The sequence below is a fragment of the Parasteatoda tepidariorum genome, chromosome 4 (genome assembly GCF_043381705.1).
Source record: "Parasteatoda tepidariorum isolate YZ-2023 chromosome 4, CAS_Ptep_4.0, whole genome shotgun sequence".
In the NCBI taxonomy this organism is placed as follows: domain Eukaryota; kingdom Metazoa; phylum Arthropoda; class Arachnida; order Araneae; family Theridiidae; genus Parasteatoda; species Parasteatoda tepidariorum.
Genome location: NC_092207.1, coordinates 73,904,674 through 73,920,234, shown reverse-complemented (window position 1 = coordinate 73,920,234; position 15,561 = coordinate 73,904,674). Strand labels below are relative to the sequence as shown.

The 15,561-nt window shown below is 28.1% G+C and overlaps 2 protein-coding genes across 3 annotated transcripts; one reads left to right on the top strand and one right to left on the bottom strand.

The window, feature by feature from the left end:
- The first annotated feature begins 1,786 nt into the window (after positions 1 to 1,786).
- LOC139424836 (eukaryotic translation initiation factor 5B-like) lies at positions 1,787 to 8,491 on the top strand. The gene is made up of 6 exons (XM_071180049.1): positions 1,787 to 2,195; positions 2,301 to 2,432; positions 3,112 to 3,188; positions 4,436 to 4,739; positions 6,884 to 7,045; positions 8,244 to 8,491. Exons 1-6 carry the CDS (start codon positions 2,040 to 2,042, stop codon positions 8,349 to 8,351), a joined length of 939 nt encoding a protein of 312 aa, XP_071036150.1. The 5' UTR covers positions 1,787 to 2,039; the 3' UTR covers positions 8,352 to 8,491.
- A 2,001-nt stretch (positions 8,492 to 10,492) lies between these two features.
- On the bottom strand, positions 10,493 to 15,195 carry LOC107445116 (selenoprotein F). Of its 2 annotated transcripts, none has more exons than XM_016059455.3 (5): positions 15,058 to 15,195; positions 14,060 to 14,132; positions 13,564 to 13,734; positions 12,109 to 12,172; positions 10,493 to 10,945 (listed from the first exon to the last, which is right to left on the bottom strand). In XM_016059455.3, the coding sequence occupies exons 2-5, from the start codon at positions 14,114 to 14,116 to the stop codon at positions 10,770 to 10,772; spliced, it is 468 nt and encodes a 155-aa protein (XP_015914941.1). In that variant the 5' UTR covers positions 14,117 to 14,132; positions 15,058 to 15,195; the 3' UTR covers positions 10,493 to 10,769. The 2 variants fall into 2 exon arrangements, with proteins under 2 accessions (XP_015914941.1, XP_015914942.1); XM_016059456.2 differs by having other exon boundaries at positions 14,916 to 15,061.
- Between the last annotated feature and the right edge of the window lie 366 nt (positions 15,196 to 15,561).

Below are 15,561 nucleotides of genomic sequence, written 5' to 3'. Positions count from 1 at the left end.
GGTGCGTCAAAAACTTAAATGCGTAAATTTCAAATTTTTGAATTTTTTTTTATTTAAAAAAAAATTAAAAAAATTTTTTTTTCATTTTGTTCAGATAGCGGTAGCGGGCCGCACATTGAGGTTTGGCGGGCCGCATTTGGCCCGCGGGCCCCAGGTTGTGCACCCCTAATATAAATAATAATAAAGACCAATTTCTCTGGAACATTGATGTGTTTTTATCAACAACAAAAAAAGCTGCTTTACCTTTAAACTTTGATACAATTACATTTGCCTTTCTTTGTGTATTTACTCTTAAGTCTTTTAGAAAATAAAATATAAAGAACAAGTCAATTTTACTCCTTTCATTGAACTTCTTGTAGAGTTGTAAGGTTGGATTTTTATAACACTTTATGTACTGATGTGCAATAAGTTGAATTTCTTATTCTTCTAAAAAATATTGAAGCAATAATGTTTGTTCCTAGAGCTTAACAATGTAATATATTTCAAGCAGTGCTATGATTTTTTTTCAAGTATTGAAGGGCTTATATGCGTTATAGGGCTGAGTAATATATCATGAAATATTGATATTTTTTAATATTGCAAATAAGCTGCAGTGGCTTAGGGGATAGAGCACTTGCCACCCTATGAGGTGGCCCCGGTACAATTCGAATTCTGCAGCCGACTTGCACGTACCCCAGTGTTAACACAGAGATGTCCTCAGTGGTAGTAGACAGATCGTGGGTTAGAGTCCCCTTGCCTTCAGGTTGACCATGTGAAGTTTTCGTGGTTTTCCTCTTATGTAACTCCAATGCAGGTCAATTCCATCAAAAAGTTCTCTGCAGTGGCAAATTTCTCCCAATAGTTGATATAGGAGTTCACTCGACGTCTGGATGGAGTTCAAAATTGCAAGGCTACATAGTTGAACATTGGTAGTTGTAAATTCAGAATTAGGTCGGCTGTTCTACCCCAGTTATAAAATAAAATATATTGTGAATAGTCTCATTGTAAATATTTAGTTTAAGCTCATTAACAGTGATTATATTTTGACAATAATCAACAATTCATAGTTATCGATTACAATAATACTATTGCTATTATCATTCGTAATGCTTAGGGTCCATGAAATGATAAGATAACTATTGTTTACAATAAATATATTGATAATTCTTGAAAGTAATCCTATCACATGAATCGAGCCTTACTATACTTAGCAAATCAAATATTATGTTTTTACTAACTTATTTTTTTAAAGTTGCTATTAATAAAAATATTTAAGGAAATGTGTTTTTTTTCAATTGAGTTATAAAAATATTAAATGTAAAATTAATTAAATTTGTTAAATAGAAAAAATATTTTACAGCATAGCATGAAATATTGAGATTTTCTGACACTGTATCACTATCAAAGTTTTAATAACATCCGGCAGTGAGTAGGATCTGTTTTTATTCGCTCAAAATTATTCAGTATGATTAAATTATTATTCAGTTCCAAATGGAAAAAAAATCTAAGTAATAAAAATTGTAAATTAATAATTTTTATAGCCTCCTCGACAAGCAAATGAAGAAAAGATCAAGCCCAAACCTGAAAGTGTTTAATTTTCCTTTTTCTAAATGAGATTTTTCCTTTACTATGTTGATTAATTATGCAAAAAGACACAATTCACATTGTTCTATTCAGCATTTCCATAATTAATTCAAACCCAATCTATTTCTGAGTATAGTCAGTCTGTAGCGTATGAAAACACCATTCGTTTTACACAATTCAAAATTTCATGATTTTTAACAACTGTCAAAAATAATGCCAAAAGTTTTTTTTTTTTNTTTGACATGACGGTTAAAACAAGATAAAACTCTCAATTGTCACAAACTTTCCGACCCTGCCTAGTTATGATATTTTTTTTAAAGTGCTTAAAAACATTTTTTGAGTGCTTAAGAATTGCCTATTTTTTGTTGAATAATTTGGCTACGCAGCCTGCATTATTTTCTCACAAAAAAAAATTTTTTAAGCATTGCTGCTATTTTTTTTCTCCCTTGCATTAAAAATTACATATATATTAATTCATGATCAACATTTTTCTTCCTCAGACTCAATTTCTTGAGCATCGAGAAGTGGAAGGAGCTCAAGGGGTTAAAATATGTGCTAAAGATTTAGAGAAAGCAATTGCTGGTCTTCCTATACTTGTTCCAAAGAGAGCTGATGAAACTAAAATATTAATGGTGATTTCGAGTTTTCTCTTTTTATGTTCTTTAACTTTACAAGCAAATGTATGTTTTCAAGAAGTTTTTTTTAACTAACATAAATTTCACTAAATTGATTTTCAGGAAGAGATGGCATCAATGTTTAAAGAGACAATGAATTCTATCAAAGTTACAGGTACAGGTGTTTATGTGCAAACTTCTACTTTAGGTTCACTAGAGGCACTCATGGAATTTTTAACTGAATCTAAAATTCCAGTAAGTTTTTTATTTGTGTTTTTAACCTTTAAAAAAAAAAAAATTTAACCCAATAGTATTGAATGTGATCTTAGACTATGTTCTTGTTTCTCTCCAACAAATATTTAAAATTATGTCTTACATTAAAAGTGAAAATTTTAGCTTATACATGTGTGGGTAAAGATAGCAATATTAAAATATTTGCTGGAAATTGAGAGTTTTTATTATGCTATTGAGTAATTGAATTTATAAATATATTATAAGTTGAACCGTCATAAATTTAAATTGTTGGACATGCTTCAAAGTTTGAATTGTATCTAGAAAAGAGAATGAATACATTTTCAACTTATTTCTACAATCGCATTTTTAGATAACAATAAAGCTTGTGATTTACAAAACATGTTTTCTATTATGATAGACTAAATTATTTAAAGTTTTGCTAAATACTCAACTTTTTATATCTTTGTTTTAAGTTAGATCAATTTCATTTTTACTTATTTAAAATAAACTGTTATCTCAGATCATGGAATGTACTTGTAGAATACAAAAATAAATAAACATTATTTCACCTTCAAAATAATCTTCCCCTCAACTAAAATTCATCAAATATGCTGACTTTTTAGGAAATTTATTATTTTCAAAGCTGGTGTAATATATTTGGTGTTTCATATTTAAGTAAATTAAATTCTCTTTTCTAAAGGTTTCTGGTGTTCGTATTGGTCCTGTTACAAAAAAAGATGTAATGAAAGCATCTGCTATGTTAGAACATGACCCTACGTAAGTTAACACTTTTCCTAACTGTTTATTTTATTTCCTACGTATTTGTTTAATAATTACTGCTTGTTTATTACGTAAAAAGTCCTTGACAGTAAACGTGTTGGCAATTGCTATAAAAACTGGCCATTCCATTGTAGTACTTTTTACGAAGAGTGTTTATTCATTAAGTGTTCATTCATTAAGAGTGTTTATTCATAGCCAAAAGTGTTTATTCATTAAAAGAAGAAAGTTTTTCTCATATTTTTGTTAACATTTCATTCTTCTCTCTTACACTTATCATGTCATAGCAACCTCATTAATATGTATTCAAATATAATGAACCGCTTAATAGGAAAACTACTTTATACACTTGTAAATTTGCAAATCCTAAATGCTTCTTGTCGACTATGGAAGTACAGTATTTTTCCAAATGGACAAATAAAAACTTGTCTCGGGCATATTGTTCAAGGGTTTTTATTTTTGTTGATGTAATCTTTTTAACTGTAGTAATTCTAGAAACTTGAATGCTTTTAGTTTGATTGTATTAAGAATGAACATTTTTCAAAGTCTTTAAATTATTTATCTTTTTTACTTTTTTAAAGATTGATTCAGTCATATCATCTGAAAACAAAAATAAAACATTAACTTTATGTGGCTAAAATGTGAGTTTTCTTTTGAATCCTGTATTAATTTGAATTACTGTTTCATTCCTAGTACTCTTTGTAGGTGAAGAGAAATATTTAATTTCCAAACCTAATCCCTTGGTTTTAAATTTTTTTTCAGATCAAACAAAAAGTCTCTCTCTCTATCAGACATTTGAATTTAATGAAATGTTTTTTATAGTTTTAGCAAAGACAAAAGCTCATAATTATTTTAATATAGTCTTTATTGTGAAAAACATTCCATTTTTTTTTTAGAGCGAAAGAATAAAAATTTTAGATTAAGCTTGACATGATTGTGGATTATAAAAATAAATGTATTTATCTTTAACTTTTATTATTTTATTCTGTTTATTGAGTGATGGAAAATTTAAAAACAAAGAGTATCAATCTTATTTGATATTTGTGTTGCTTATTTAAAAAAAAAATGTAGTTTTTTTTAATTTTACAAAAAATAGATCTAGCTAATTTTGAAATCAAAGGACTCAATTGTTTGAAGTATATCTGGGCATCAAACAGTCTCTTAATGAATGGTTGCAAACCGAATTTTTGATCAGTGTTGTATTTCTAATTAATATTAGAATTTGAATGTATTTCTCTTTATTTTAGTTTCGCTGTGATCCTTGCATTTGATGTTAGAATTGAAAGAGAAGCCCAAGACCTTGCAGATTATCTAAATATCAAGATATTTCATGCCAATATAATTTATCACCTTTTTGACATGTTTGTGAATTATAGAACTGAAATTAAAGAGCGCAATAGAGAAATGTATAAAAGTGTTGCAGTATTCCCTTGTAAATTGAAAATCCTGCCTCAATTTGTCTTCAATTCTCGTGATCCTATTGTTGTGGGAGTATCTATTGAAGCTGGAGTATTAAAAGAAGGAACACCCTTGTGTGTACCATCCAAAGAAGTAAGTTTATTTTGATCACCTTGACTAATGACACTTTGAAAATTACTATATCAACAAATTGTAAACAGTGTTTTTCAAAGCTCTTTTGCCAAAGAAAAGAAAAATTCCATATTTAAATGCCTCACACTTGAGCAAAGCTATAATTTTACACAATATATTTAATCTTGCAGTAAAAATTATCTGAGCTTTAGACCAGACAAATAACTTAAATATATTAAAAGTTGTGTAGAAAAATTGCCAGTTTGGTGAGATTTCCCCACCTAGATTAATATTATTAAAATCAATAATTCTCAATAAGCGGCTGAGTACTTTTTGGATCAGTAAAGCTTTTCATTTTCACAAAAGTGTAGCCTTTCTTCATTTTGATGCTTTACGCAATTTTCAAAATTAGCTCAAGAGGACGCCATACCAAAATAAAAAATCCGAACTGGTAAAATCAGTCTTGACTATGCCACACGGGGTGTTACTTTTAGGGGGTGAAAGAGGATAATTGGCAGAATGACCTCTAGAGTGACAGAGGGCCAACTACAACTGTAACATCGTCACATGACGTGTCATATGGTCTAAGAAAAACTGAACAATGTAAGCATTAGTTTCAAAAAGGGATTCTGTGAAATATCCAGAAAAAACATTCTACATATTGATCTAGATTAACTAAAACTGTAAATAGCTAATAGATGCTTAGAAGATAATAGTGATCAACTTATATCTTACAATTTATTCATTTCAAATTAGGACACCCAGAAATATATAAGTTTTTATCTACGTATCTGAAATTAGTGTTTGAAAATAATTAAAGAAACTTAATTTCAATAATTTGCACTAAATAAGCTAAGTAATTGAGCCTGAAATATATCACGAAATATAATTATAAAAATTAAAAATTTCTCAGAAAAATATAATTTCTAAGAATGTAAGCAGTTTATAAAGACATAATATAGAATAGTAAAAAGTGATATAAGTAAAACAAAAATTGAAAAATAATTAACAAACAAAAAATGACAAAAGGAAACAGAAAACCTTTGTTATCACGTATCAACAAAAAATAACACATTTTGTTTTGAAGTAACTTTTTTAATCCTACATTACACCATTTGTATAAATTTTATTTTCTGAAAAAAAGAAATAATAATTTCTCAAAAAATTTTATAATTTATTTTCATTGCTTAATAATTTTTGTGTTTTGTATTTATCTAAGAATTTTTTGATTTTTAATATTCTAACACATACACACATGTATGTGAATTTATAAGCGAATAAAAACTAAAATTAGATTATAATTAAACTAGACCAAAAACAGTTTAACACAAAGAAAAAATTTTTTTTTGTTTTATACATTTCAATCACTTTCACATCACTTATACATTTCAATCACAAAACAGAATGAAAATTATAATAATGTTATGTTATAGTTAGAGTAAACTATGAAGTTTCAAATGCTGAAAGAATTTTGTCAAAATGCAAACAAATTGTGAAAAGAGAACTGTCCCATTTAAAAAAAGCATTAGCTGCTGTTATTGAGAGAGGGAGTATAGCGTCTTCTTAAGACAGCCTTAACTTTACTTAACAGTCGTGAATAGTTGTTGCTAACTTATAATAGTTATAAAAATAGCGTATTTTTTTAAAGCCAAAAAAAAAAAAAAAAAAAAAAAAAAAAAAANAAAAAAAAAAAAAAATTGTGACAATAATGAAAAACAACCTTTTTAACTTTAAACTAGCAAAATGACTTACATTAATTTGAAATCCCATGCTAAGAGCAGAAAGTTTTGTGATACCATTTTTTATTGTCTTATAAAAATAACCTTTTGTTACCCATTATTTTTATTTTAATCATTTACTTAATAGTATTTCTTTAGATCAAATGTTAGTTTTCTTTTTAAGCGAGATTAAAAACATTGAGCCGCATTGATATTTGTAACACCAATATAATATAAACTGTAAATACTTAATTGTGTTTCTTGAAGCTTAAATATGATAGGTTCAAACTGCTGCTAAATTCAGGCTTTTAAATTTATATATTTTTATATCTATCAATCTTAATAAAAGAAATGATTCAATTTATTTTAAATTCTATCAAAAATAAATCTTCCTATGTGTAAGATTTTTTTCCTTTGTATAATGGGATCTTGAATTGTGTTTATTAGTTTCTAGATATTGGAACAGTTACTACAATTGAAGTGAATCATAAAGCAATAGATTCAGCTCGAAAAGGCCAAGAGGTCTGCATTAAAATAGAACCCTGTGGAGGTGAAGCTCCTAAAATGTTTGGACGCCATTTTGATCATACTGATATGGTTGTTAGTAAGGTAAGAAATTTTTGACAAAATCTTATTGTAAGAGTACACAACCTTCTTTTGGGAGTGGGCAGCAGAAACTTTCACTGATCATGATGATTTCAGTTATCAATAATAACTTATTTATCTCTGAGCATTATAAAATATCAAGCAGATTTAATTGACGCCACCAGCTACAGGTTGAACAAATACAAAAATAGCAATTAAAAAAATTTTCTAATTTTCTTTTTTTTTTTTTTTCAAAAATTCACCCTATATGTATTTTATTTTTTTAATAAATATGAAATTATGAATAGTTCATTCCTAAAATTACTTGTAATTTTTACCATTTATTGAAAGGATTAAAAAGAAATGCTTATTGATACAGTTTTTTAATCATTTAAATAAGTTCGCTTTTTATAGGTGGCCACTTGTTATGCAAAGTAGTCTCTGCTAAAAATATTACAGCTGGCCACTGGCTAAATTTCCTAATTTGCCCAATATTATAAAAATAACAATATTAATTTGTCTTAAAGTTAAAAGACAGGTATAATATTTGTAAATTATAAAATGTTTGAAATTTTATGTCTTGTCATCTTTAATAGTAGGATTCTACAAGGTCCGGCTATTAATTTCCAGGACTGACGTAACTGTAGGAGAAAGAAAAGCCGGAAGATGGTGCTAATGATTGAATATTGAAGAGTGTTTTCTTGCTCATGTGCAGCGCAATCGGCGCCATTCTGAAGTGAGTGGTTCTGGTGGAAAGGCGTATTAAAACGGAGCTCTTAAATTCCTGTTGTCGAAGTGAAATGGAGCAGAGAATTAACATTAAATTTTGCTTCAAATTGTGCAAGACAGCTGCAGAAACCTACAAATTGTTAAAACAAGTTTACGGCAAGGAAGCATTATCTCGCTCAAGAACTTTTGAATGGTTTAAACGCTTTCGAACGCGAAAGCGTGGAAGATGATCCGCACACAGTTCGTACGCAAGCCGAAAGCAATTGAAAAAGTTCGCGTCCATGCATTGCGTTTGCCTGTGAGGCGATTCTTAGCTCAGCAAGGTGTCGTTGAGNCATGCAGTTAGTTATTTTGATAATATATATATATATATATATATATATACTCTTGTAGTTTATGCTTGAAAATAAATGTTTTCAACTATATATAATTGTTAATATCTTACTAAGTTCTTTACTAATCTAAGAGTAATTTCGCCCTTTCCTTCTTTTAGATATCAAGGCAGTCAATAGATATGTGCAAAGAACACTTCCGAGATGATCTTCAAAAAACCGACTGGCAATTGATGGTGGAATTGAAAAAGCTCTTCCAAATAATGTGATCAGGATATTAATTAGCTGTTTTAAATTATCGTTCGTACTGTCCCATTCCAGAACAATACTCAACACTGTTAAGTGGAAGGAATTCTATGTTTCGTTTTTAATGTATAACTTTAATAAAACGGTTAACAAATTTGCTTTATGTTGATGTCCATTTTCTTTCTTATTCTATCTGGTCACCTTAAATTCACTGCATCATAAGTACAGACTATGGTTAGCATAGAACATTATTTTTTCTGTCAAGTCTTAAAGTAGATTTGTGTAAAATTAATTGTGTAAAGTAGATCTGTGTAAAATTAAAATTTAGTTTACATTGCATAAGAAAACAATGTCTGAATAACTCTTTACTTAATGATAGGATTATCATGTAGTAAGATGCTATCTCAAATGATTAACCTTAACTATGCTCAATTAATTAGAGCAGAGAATATGCAAAATTGCAAAAACTTATTTTCTCTGTATAAGCATACCCTTTTTCAGTTGATTTCACTTTTTGAGCCACTAGATATGGAGAGTAGATCCATTCTAAAAATATGGTCACAATTATTTGACTAGTATGTTGCATTTATGCATATTATATTCCACCATGCTTGGAATCCACTATATGATACAAATATTTATAAAAGTTGCCAATTAGATAATTCCATCTAAAACAGGGAGGCACAATGTATGACCCACAGACCAAAAGTGGCATCTGAATTGTTAAATATAAATATGCAAGAGGAAAAAAATAAATTTTTTCCAGCCATGTTCTGGAATAGAAAGTTACTATACAGCTTTTATAAAAATGTGATTATTTCATTATGAAAGTTTAATTTATTCAATGGGTTCAGATTTTGCTGCGAAATGTAATTATTTATGCATTTTTATATATAAACTAAAAGAGAAGAAAATTCAGCAAGTCAATAAGATAAATAGTAAAAAAATTCAATATTCTAGCAACAGTCATCACATAAATCTGATACTGATTATTTTCTGAATAATAAAAAATAACTTATAATAAAAAAGTTCTTCAACAAATGACAGCTAACTACAAAAACCATAAAACAATGTATTGTGTTACATGTTTGGCTTCTATGCACTTCTCTGACCAGCCAGGCTGCTCTCCTATCACTATCAAGGTGTAAATTCCCCTCTTCACTAATGTGGGAGTGCTCGGTTCTCTGTGAGCTTTCTACTCATAACAAGGTGTACCTATAAAAGTGGGTTATCTTGAAAATGAGCTGGCTCCAGTGCGATTTGGCATTTTTTTGGGCCCTAAACCAGCTTTGGGAATCTCCCCCACATCATTCAGGGCAACTGTTTCCAAGCTCTAAGGTAAAATTGCCTATGAGCAATGGCGCTAGAGAGCTGAATCATGACTATTCTAGTGTGCGTTAAAAAGAGCTTCTTAAGCTAAACAGGAACAGTTTGAGGAAGATCATTGGTCTTCTCACTGGACACTGCACCCTCAGGAGACACCAATGCATAATGGGTATTGTATCTGATCCTCTTTGTAGAGAATGTCATCTTGAGGAGGAGACTTCACGACATATACTTTGTGATTGTGAGTTCTATTCTGGTCAAAGAGTGGTGCATTAAGGCCTAGGAACTGCAAGGCATTCCTGTCAGGTGTTTGCTGAACTTTATTTCAGCTATAAAACTTTCTTGTTCAGGATTGTTCAGCTATAAAACTTTCTTGTTCCGTGCTCTTTGGAGCTGCCCAACCTCTAAGTTTGGCTGTTTCAACAGATATTTGCCTATAGCGTCAGCTAACTTCGCCTTCATACTGCTTGTCATGTTTCAAATAGTGGTTATTTTAAAATTATTTTTTCTTACAACTTTTTTTTTAATGAGAAATTCCATTTCCTGACAAACTTTGTAACTTATTTTGAAACTTAGTGAGAAAGAAAATCCTATATTTCTTTCATTTTCCTTTCTTTTATTTTATAAATAGACGGTCATTTTTAGAACAAACATTAACTCACCCATGTTTACAAGATATTTTAGTTTACTTTTATTACTAATAAGTATATATAAAAGTAATACAAAGAATTGCCAATGTAATTCTCGACAATTTTCTTTGTTTAAAAGATGAATATCTATAAAAATTTAAAAATAAACTTTACTTCCCAAAAAGTTTCAATACAAAATAAAAGAAATCTCAAAGAATAGTTTTTTTATTCCAAAATTAAACTTTTTTTAAAAGCATATTACAAAAACACCGGATTCCAATGCTTTATCAGGATATCTTAACAAAACACATAAGAAATCATGCAGAACACAAACATCAAATTGTTCAAACTAATCTCTTAGTTTCTTGAACAATCTTCATACATGTACAGCAAGAGTCCCAAAAGCTTTTTCAAGATAGAGGAAGCATTAGTCTGCAGTGCAATTTTTCGACATTAAAACAAATAATAATAAACAAGACAATTAAACTATTCTAAATGTTCAGTAAGAAATTCATTGATTGTATCAGTGTCCCATTTCTGAATGCTAAGTTCTTCTTGAGCATTCCCTTCAGCATCCAGAAGTTTGATCACTGGATCTGCTCCCCGAACATACTTCACAGTGAGTCCAGAGAAATTTTTTGATTGGTCACCACGCACAAATGCTGGTGGAAAAAAATATTAAAAGCATTAGAACATTTCATTTAAAGAAGTTTAGAAGGCATAATTGCATTTTACATTTTTAAAAAAAATTATGCTAATTGAAAAAGGAAATTGATATATGAAGCATAACATTTTGAAATTTATTTGAGGCATTGTACCAATTTTTTTACAATTCTATTTTTAAGATATTCAAAATTATTAGACACAAAAACATGGATTACAAAATGTTCTCAATTTTGGTAAATTTGGTTATTATTTAGCAGTAAAAAAAGTAATGGCTTAACTTTTTGTCTTATATAAGCTACTATTAATCATATATCCAATGCTAGAAGTATAAGTAAATATGGAGCGATATGTCCCCCCATTTTTCAAAAAAATACCCATATGCAATAGATGACAGTTTTAATGAGCAAAAAAATAAATATTTTTGAGAAATGTAAGATTTACTTTTAATAAGAAAAAAATCTTTTTTTTCAGTTTAATAAAAAAAAGGAAAAATAGTCTAAATACGAAAAATTGAGAGGCAGAAGTAAAATATGATAGTCTCCCATTAAACATAAGTATAGGAGTAAACATACATGTTATTGTGTCATATACTCTTGAAACAATAACGTAAATATATTTAATTACTTAACTGGAACACAAATTAAGTAGTCTGAAATAAATACAGGTCGTATTTCATTATAGCATTTCTTATTGGAATTACCAGAAACTGTAAGAAAAATTATCGTCTTTTAGCTCTGTCAAGACATTTTGTGAATTCTTCGATTGTGGACAATTTTTTAAAGAAATTAAAAGGCTATAAATGGAAGATATAAAAATCTACTTTAACAGTCAAATGCAATAAATTAAACAAGACAATAGCAAAAAAATTACTTGGAATAATATATCAAATGAAATTTTGAGAAAATGACAATTACTTAGAAATAAAGAAAAAAAAATTTTTTTTGAACATACAATTTGCACTGGCATACAATTTTAAAAATAGGATAAAAATTAATTTCTAGCAAAGAATATATAGTTGAAAAGTTTTACAATATTTGTGTTAAATTATCCAATTAGTGTTACATACTAAATGTAAAAACTAAGGTAAAATATTGATATAAAATGAACAAAAACTGTTCCAAGTCTTGTATAGTTCGAATATTTTTTATGTTATATTTACCTTGGATTTGTGGGTAGTGACCGACTTTTCATCCACACACTTCAAGTCGCGCTTGAGGATATTTCTAAAAATAAACAATATATATTTTATAAATGATCTATTAGTATAACTATCGATTACGCTAAGACTTCCAAAACAGTTGGCAGATCTTTAGAAAAGTTAAAACAACAACCTTGATTAATCAAAAGCAGCATGTAAAATATATTTAAAGTAATGTTATACCAAACTAAATGTCAGCTTTTAAATTTTGATATTTTTACGCAATTTATTGTTTCTAGAAAAAGCTATTTTCTAATTTTTTATGAGAGTGTATCATTTAAAAATTATAACTAAATAATAAAACTAAATATTTGCCTTGCACTAACATAAGATTCAATAACACCCACTTAGAAATTGAAGAATATAAATTTGAAGTTGTTGACAATTTTGTTTACTTGGGTTCTGTAATCAACAACAGGAACAAAATTACAATGGAAATACAAAAGAGAATAACTATAGCCAATAGATGTTTTAATGGAATTGGAAAATACATAAAATCCAATATAATTCATAAAAAAAACAAGTTTTATTATATAAATCTCTTTTAAGATCATTTTAACATATGCTTGAGAAACCTGGACGATATCCTGTACGGAGGAGGTTATGTTGGGTACCTTTAAAAGAAAGGTCTTGAGAAATATTTTTGAAGGAATTTAAAAAAAAATCATGTTTGGCTTAAATAAAATTTAGAGCTTTATCACTCATATAATGAACCTGACATTATTAACCTCATTAAACGACAAAGAATAAAATGGGCAGGCCACGTTATCAGAATGGATGAAAACCATACCACAAAAAGAATTTTCACTGCCAGATCAGATGGCACACAAAAAAGAGGCAGGGTGAATTTGAGATGGATAGATGGCCTAGAAAAAAACCCTTTGGTCTTAAAAACTAAAAAACTCTTGCAGGAAAAGGGTTAGCCTGGAAAAAACTTCTTGAGAAGACCCACCCTGGTCTGTCGAACCACTGATGATGATCAACATCATCTAAAAATTTAGCAATGAACACTTAATCTAATGATGCAGATCCAATTGTTACTAAACTAATTAAAAATTGAATTGCTTACTCAAAAGTTAAATTTAAATGATTTAATATAATCATAAAAAAAATCTTGTTCTATTCAAAATTGCTATATTCAAAATGTTTCCATGTGAAGAAATTTTTTAACAAAAAAAGCTGACAGCAGCATGTTTTTAAACCTGACATACGTCTCTCACTCCCACTAAGCTCTTCAAAGTTTAAAGAACAGAAAAATATATTAAACTGCATAAATGTTTACAACTTTATTAAAAGCATGTACAAAAACTATATGACTAATGTTTGCAGGGATTGTAGAATAATTTTATTATTATCAAATAGAATAACTTGAAATATTTTACTGATAGAAGAAATGTCAATTTAAATCCCACATACCTTAACAGGTTCTTTCTCTGCTTTCACACAACAGTTAAGGCAGCTATCCTTAAGGATGTCATCCAATTCAAATTGTACTAATTTATCACACCAAGTGCATTGAAGATCTGATCTCCTAAGACCAAGGTCAAAACAAGCTTCATTGCTTAAACTGCAGGCCACGGTTGTCACCTGCAAATAATTCCCGTTAGCCTACATTTTACAAGAAATTACATAATACTCAGCATAGAGATCATAAAATATTTCTTTCAATCTTTATAATAAATAAAAAGAAACTCCGTCACTTCAATAAATGCAGTTTCTGCAACAAGTTCCAATGTCGTAATTTTTTTCATAATATTTCGTAAGGTACATATTTTATAAACCAAAAATTTTTACAAAAAAATTTATTACAAACTGCAAAAACTCTTTTAAAAACATATAAATATACTAAAAATATTTATAAATCATGTAAGAAAAATTGCTATAAAAATAAGTATTTAAAAGGTTTACTGACCAGTACAGTTAAAGACAACAGAAGCTCATTAGCAACTCCAAGGGCTTTGTTCAGCATTATAGCATGTTTGTTTCTAAAATATTAGTTAAATATGTGTTATGCATGTTCATAAATCATATAAATATGATGTACATTTAAGTGACATATTTTTATTAGTGTAACAAATTAATGTATTTGTTTAGAAAAAAAAGCAGTGTTATGCAACAATACTTAAAATCTAATGAAAAGGAAGCATAACTATACTGGAAATTTCCACTGAACTCTAAGTAAATTGATAATAACATTCACTTTAGAATAAAGTAAAAGAGGGATTTTTCAATGAAGTCAAGGAAATTTTAAGAAATAAGAAATATATCCTTAATAAATTAAAAATCCTATGCTTTTGACAACGAAACATTTTTTTGAAAAATAATAATTTAACTTTAAACATTCATGTTTTTTTTATGTATTAAAAAATACGTTTCAGACATAAAATTGAATAAAGTAATGCAACAATATGTCAATTAACAGTAAAATAAATATTTTATTGTTCAGAATATTATCGTAAGCAATTGGGGGGATTATCATTACAAGATTGAATTTTCATTTTGCTTATAAATTACAAATATCATAGTCATTTAATAAATATTAATTGAACAAGCATTTTTCCTTTTAATAGAAGTTTAAAACAACAGTTTTTTGTTAACAACTCTGAAGGTAATATTCATTCAGAAGATACATATGTGGGAAAAATGAATAACAAATTTACAATAAAAAAATTTAAATTTGTTATAATTTTTTTTTTAAATCTAAACTTAAAGAAACAATTGACCGAATAGTGACTTATAATCTCTCATTTTAGAATAATTAGATATACCGGCTAACATAAGAATGAGAAGTCCTATTTTATATCTAATATGATGAGACAGGAATATGAGGGAAGAATTCCGTAACAATTACAGACATAAAATTTAAGAATAATCAGAAATCATTAATTAATTATCAGAAATCATACGTACATTTGCTCCTGTTTAAAACATTAAATAACACGTTCAACTTTAAACCAGCTTTTAACTTTCTTTCTTGAATGAATAGATGATAGAAATGATAGTTACAAATTAAAGGAAGTAAATACCTATTTTTTGTTGGCAACAAACTTTCAGTGTTTTAGGTTTAGCTTATTTTGATGCTTGATGATTATCTCACGTTTTGCGACAAATTTTTTCATTATGAGACATAATATTGCTCATAAAATCTTATTATTATTTGTCTTAATCCATAAATTTAGATCATTCATTTTATTTTAGTCTTAAAAATATGCATTTTATGTCATTTGCAACCACATTATTAAAATAATAAAAGTTTATTATCATTAAGGATAATTTTCATTTACAATGGCCTGTAAATGATCAGAACAAATAATCTGGTTATGCTAATCGGGAAAGAACATAAAAATATTTGAGGGAAAAAATATTTTGTTTATAGGAAAGATTAGAAAGAAATATCTAAATAAATATTTTACC

What these genes read in the sequence shown, in the direction of transcription:
- LOC139424836 (XM_071180049.1), top strand. Translation starts at nt 2,040, where the DNA reads ATGATCAACATTTTTCTTCCTCAGACTCAATTTCTTGAGCATCGAGAA. An exon ending in TAACTGAATCTAAAATTCCA is followed by an intron (nt 2,433 to 3,111) that starts GTAAGTTTTTTA and finishes TCTTTTCTAAAG; the next exon opens with GTTTCTGGTGTTCGTATTGG. An exon ending in ATGTTAGAACATGACCCTAC is followed by an intron (nt 3,189 to 4,435) that starts GTAAGTTAACAC and finishes TCTTTATTTTAG; the next exon opens with TTTCGCTGTGATCCTTGCAT.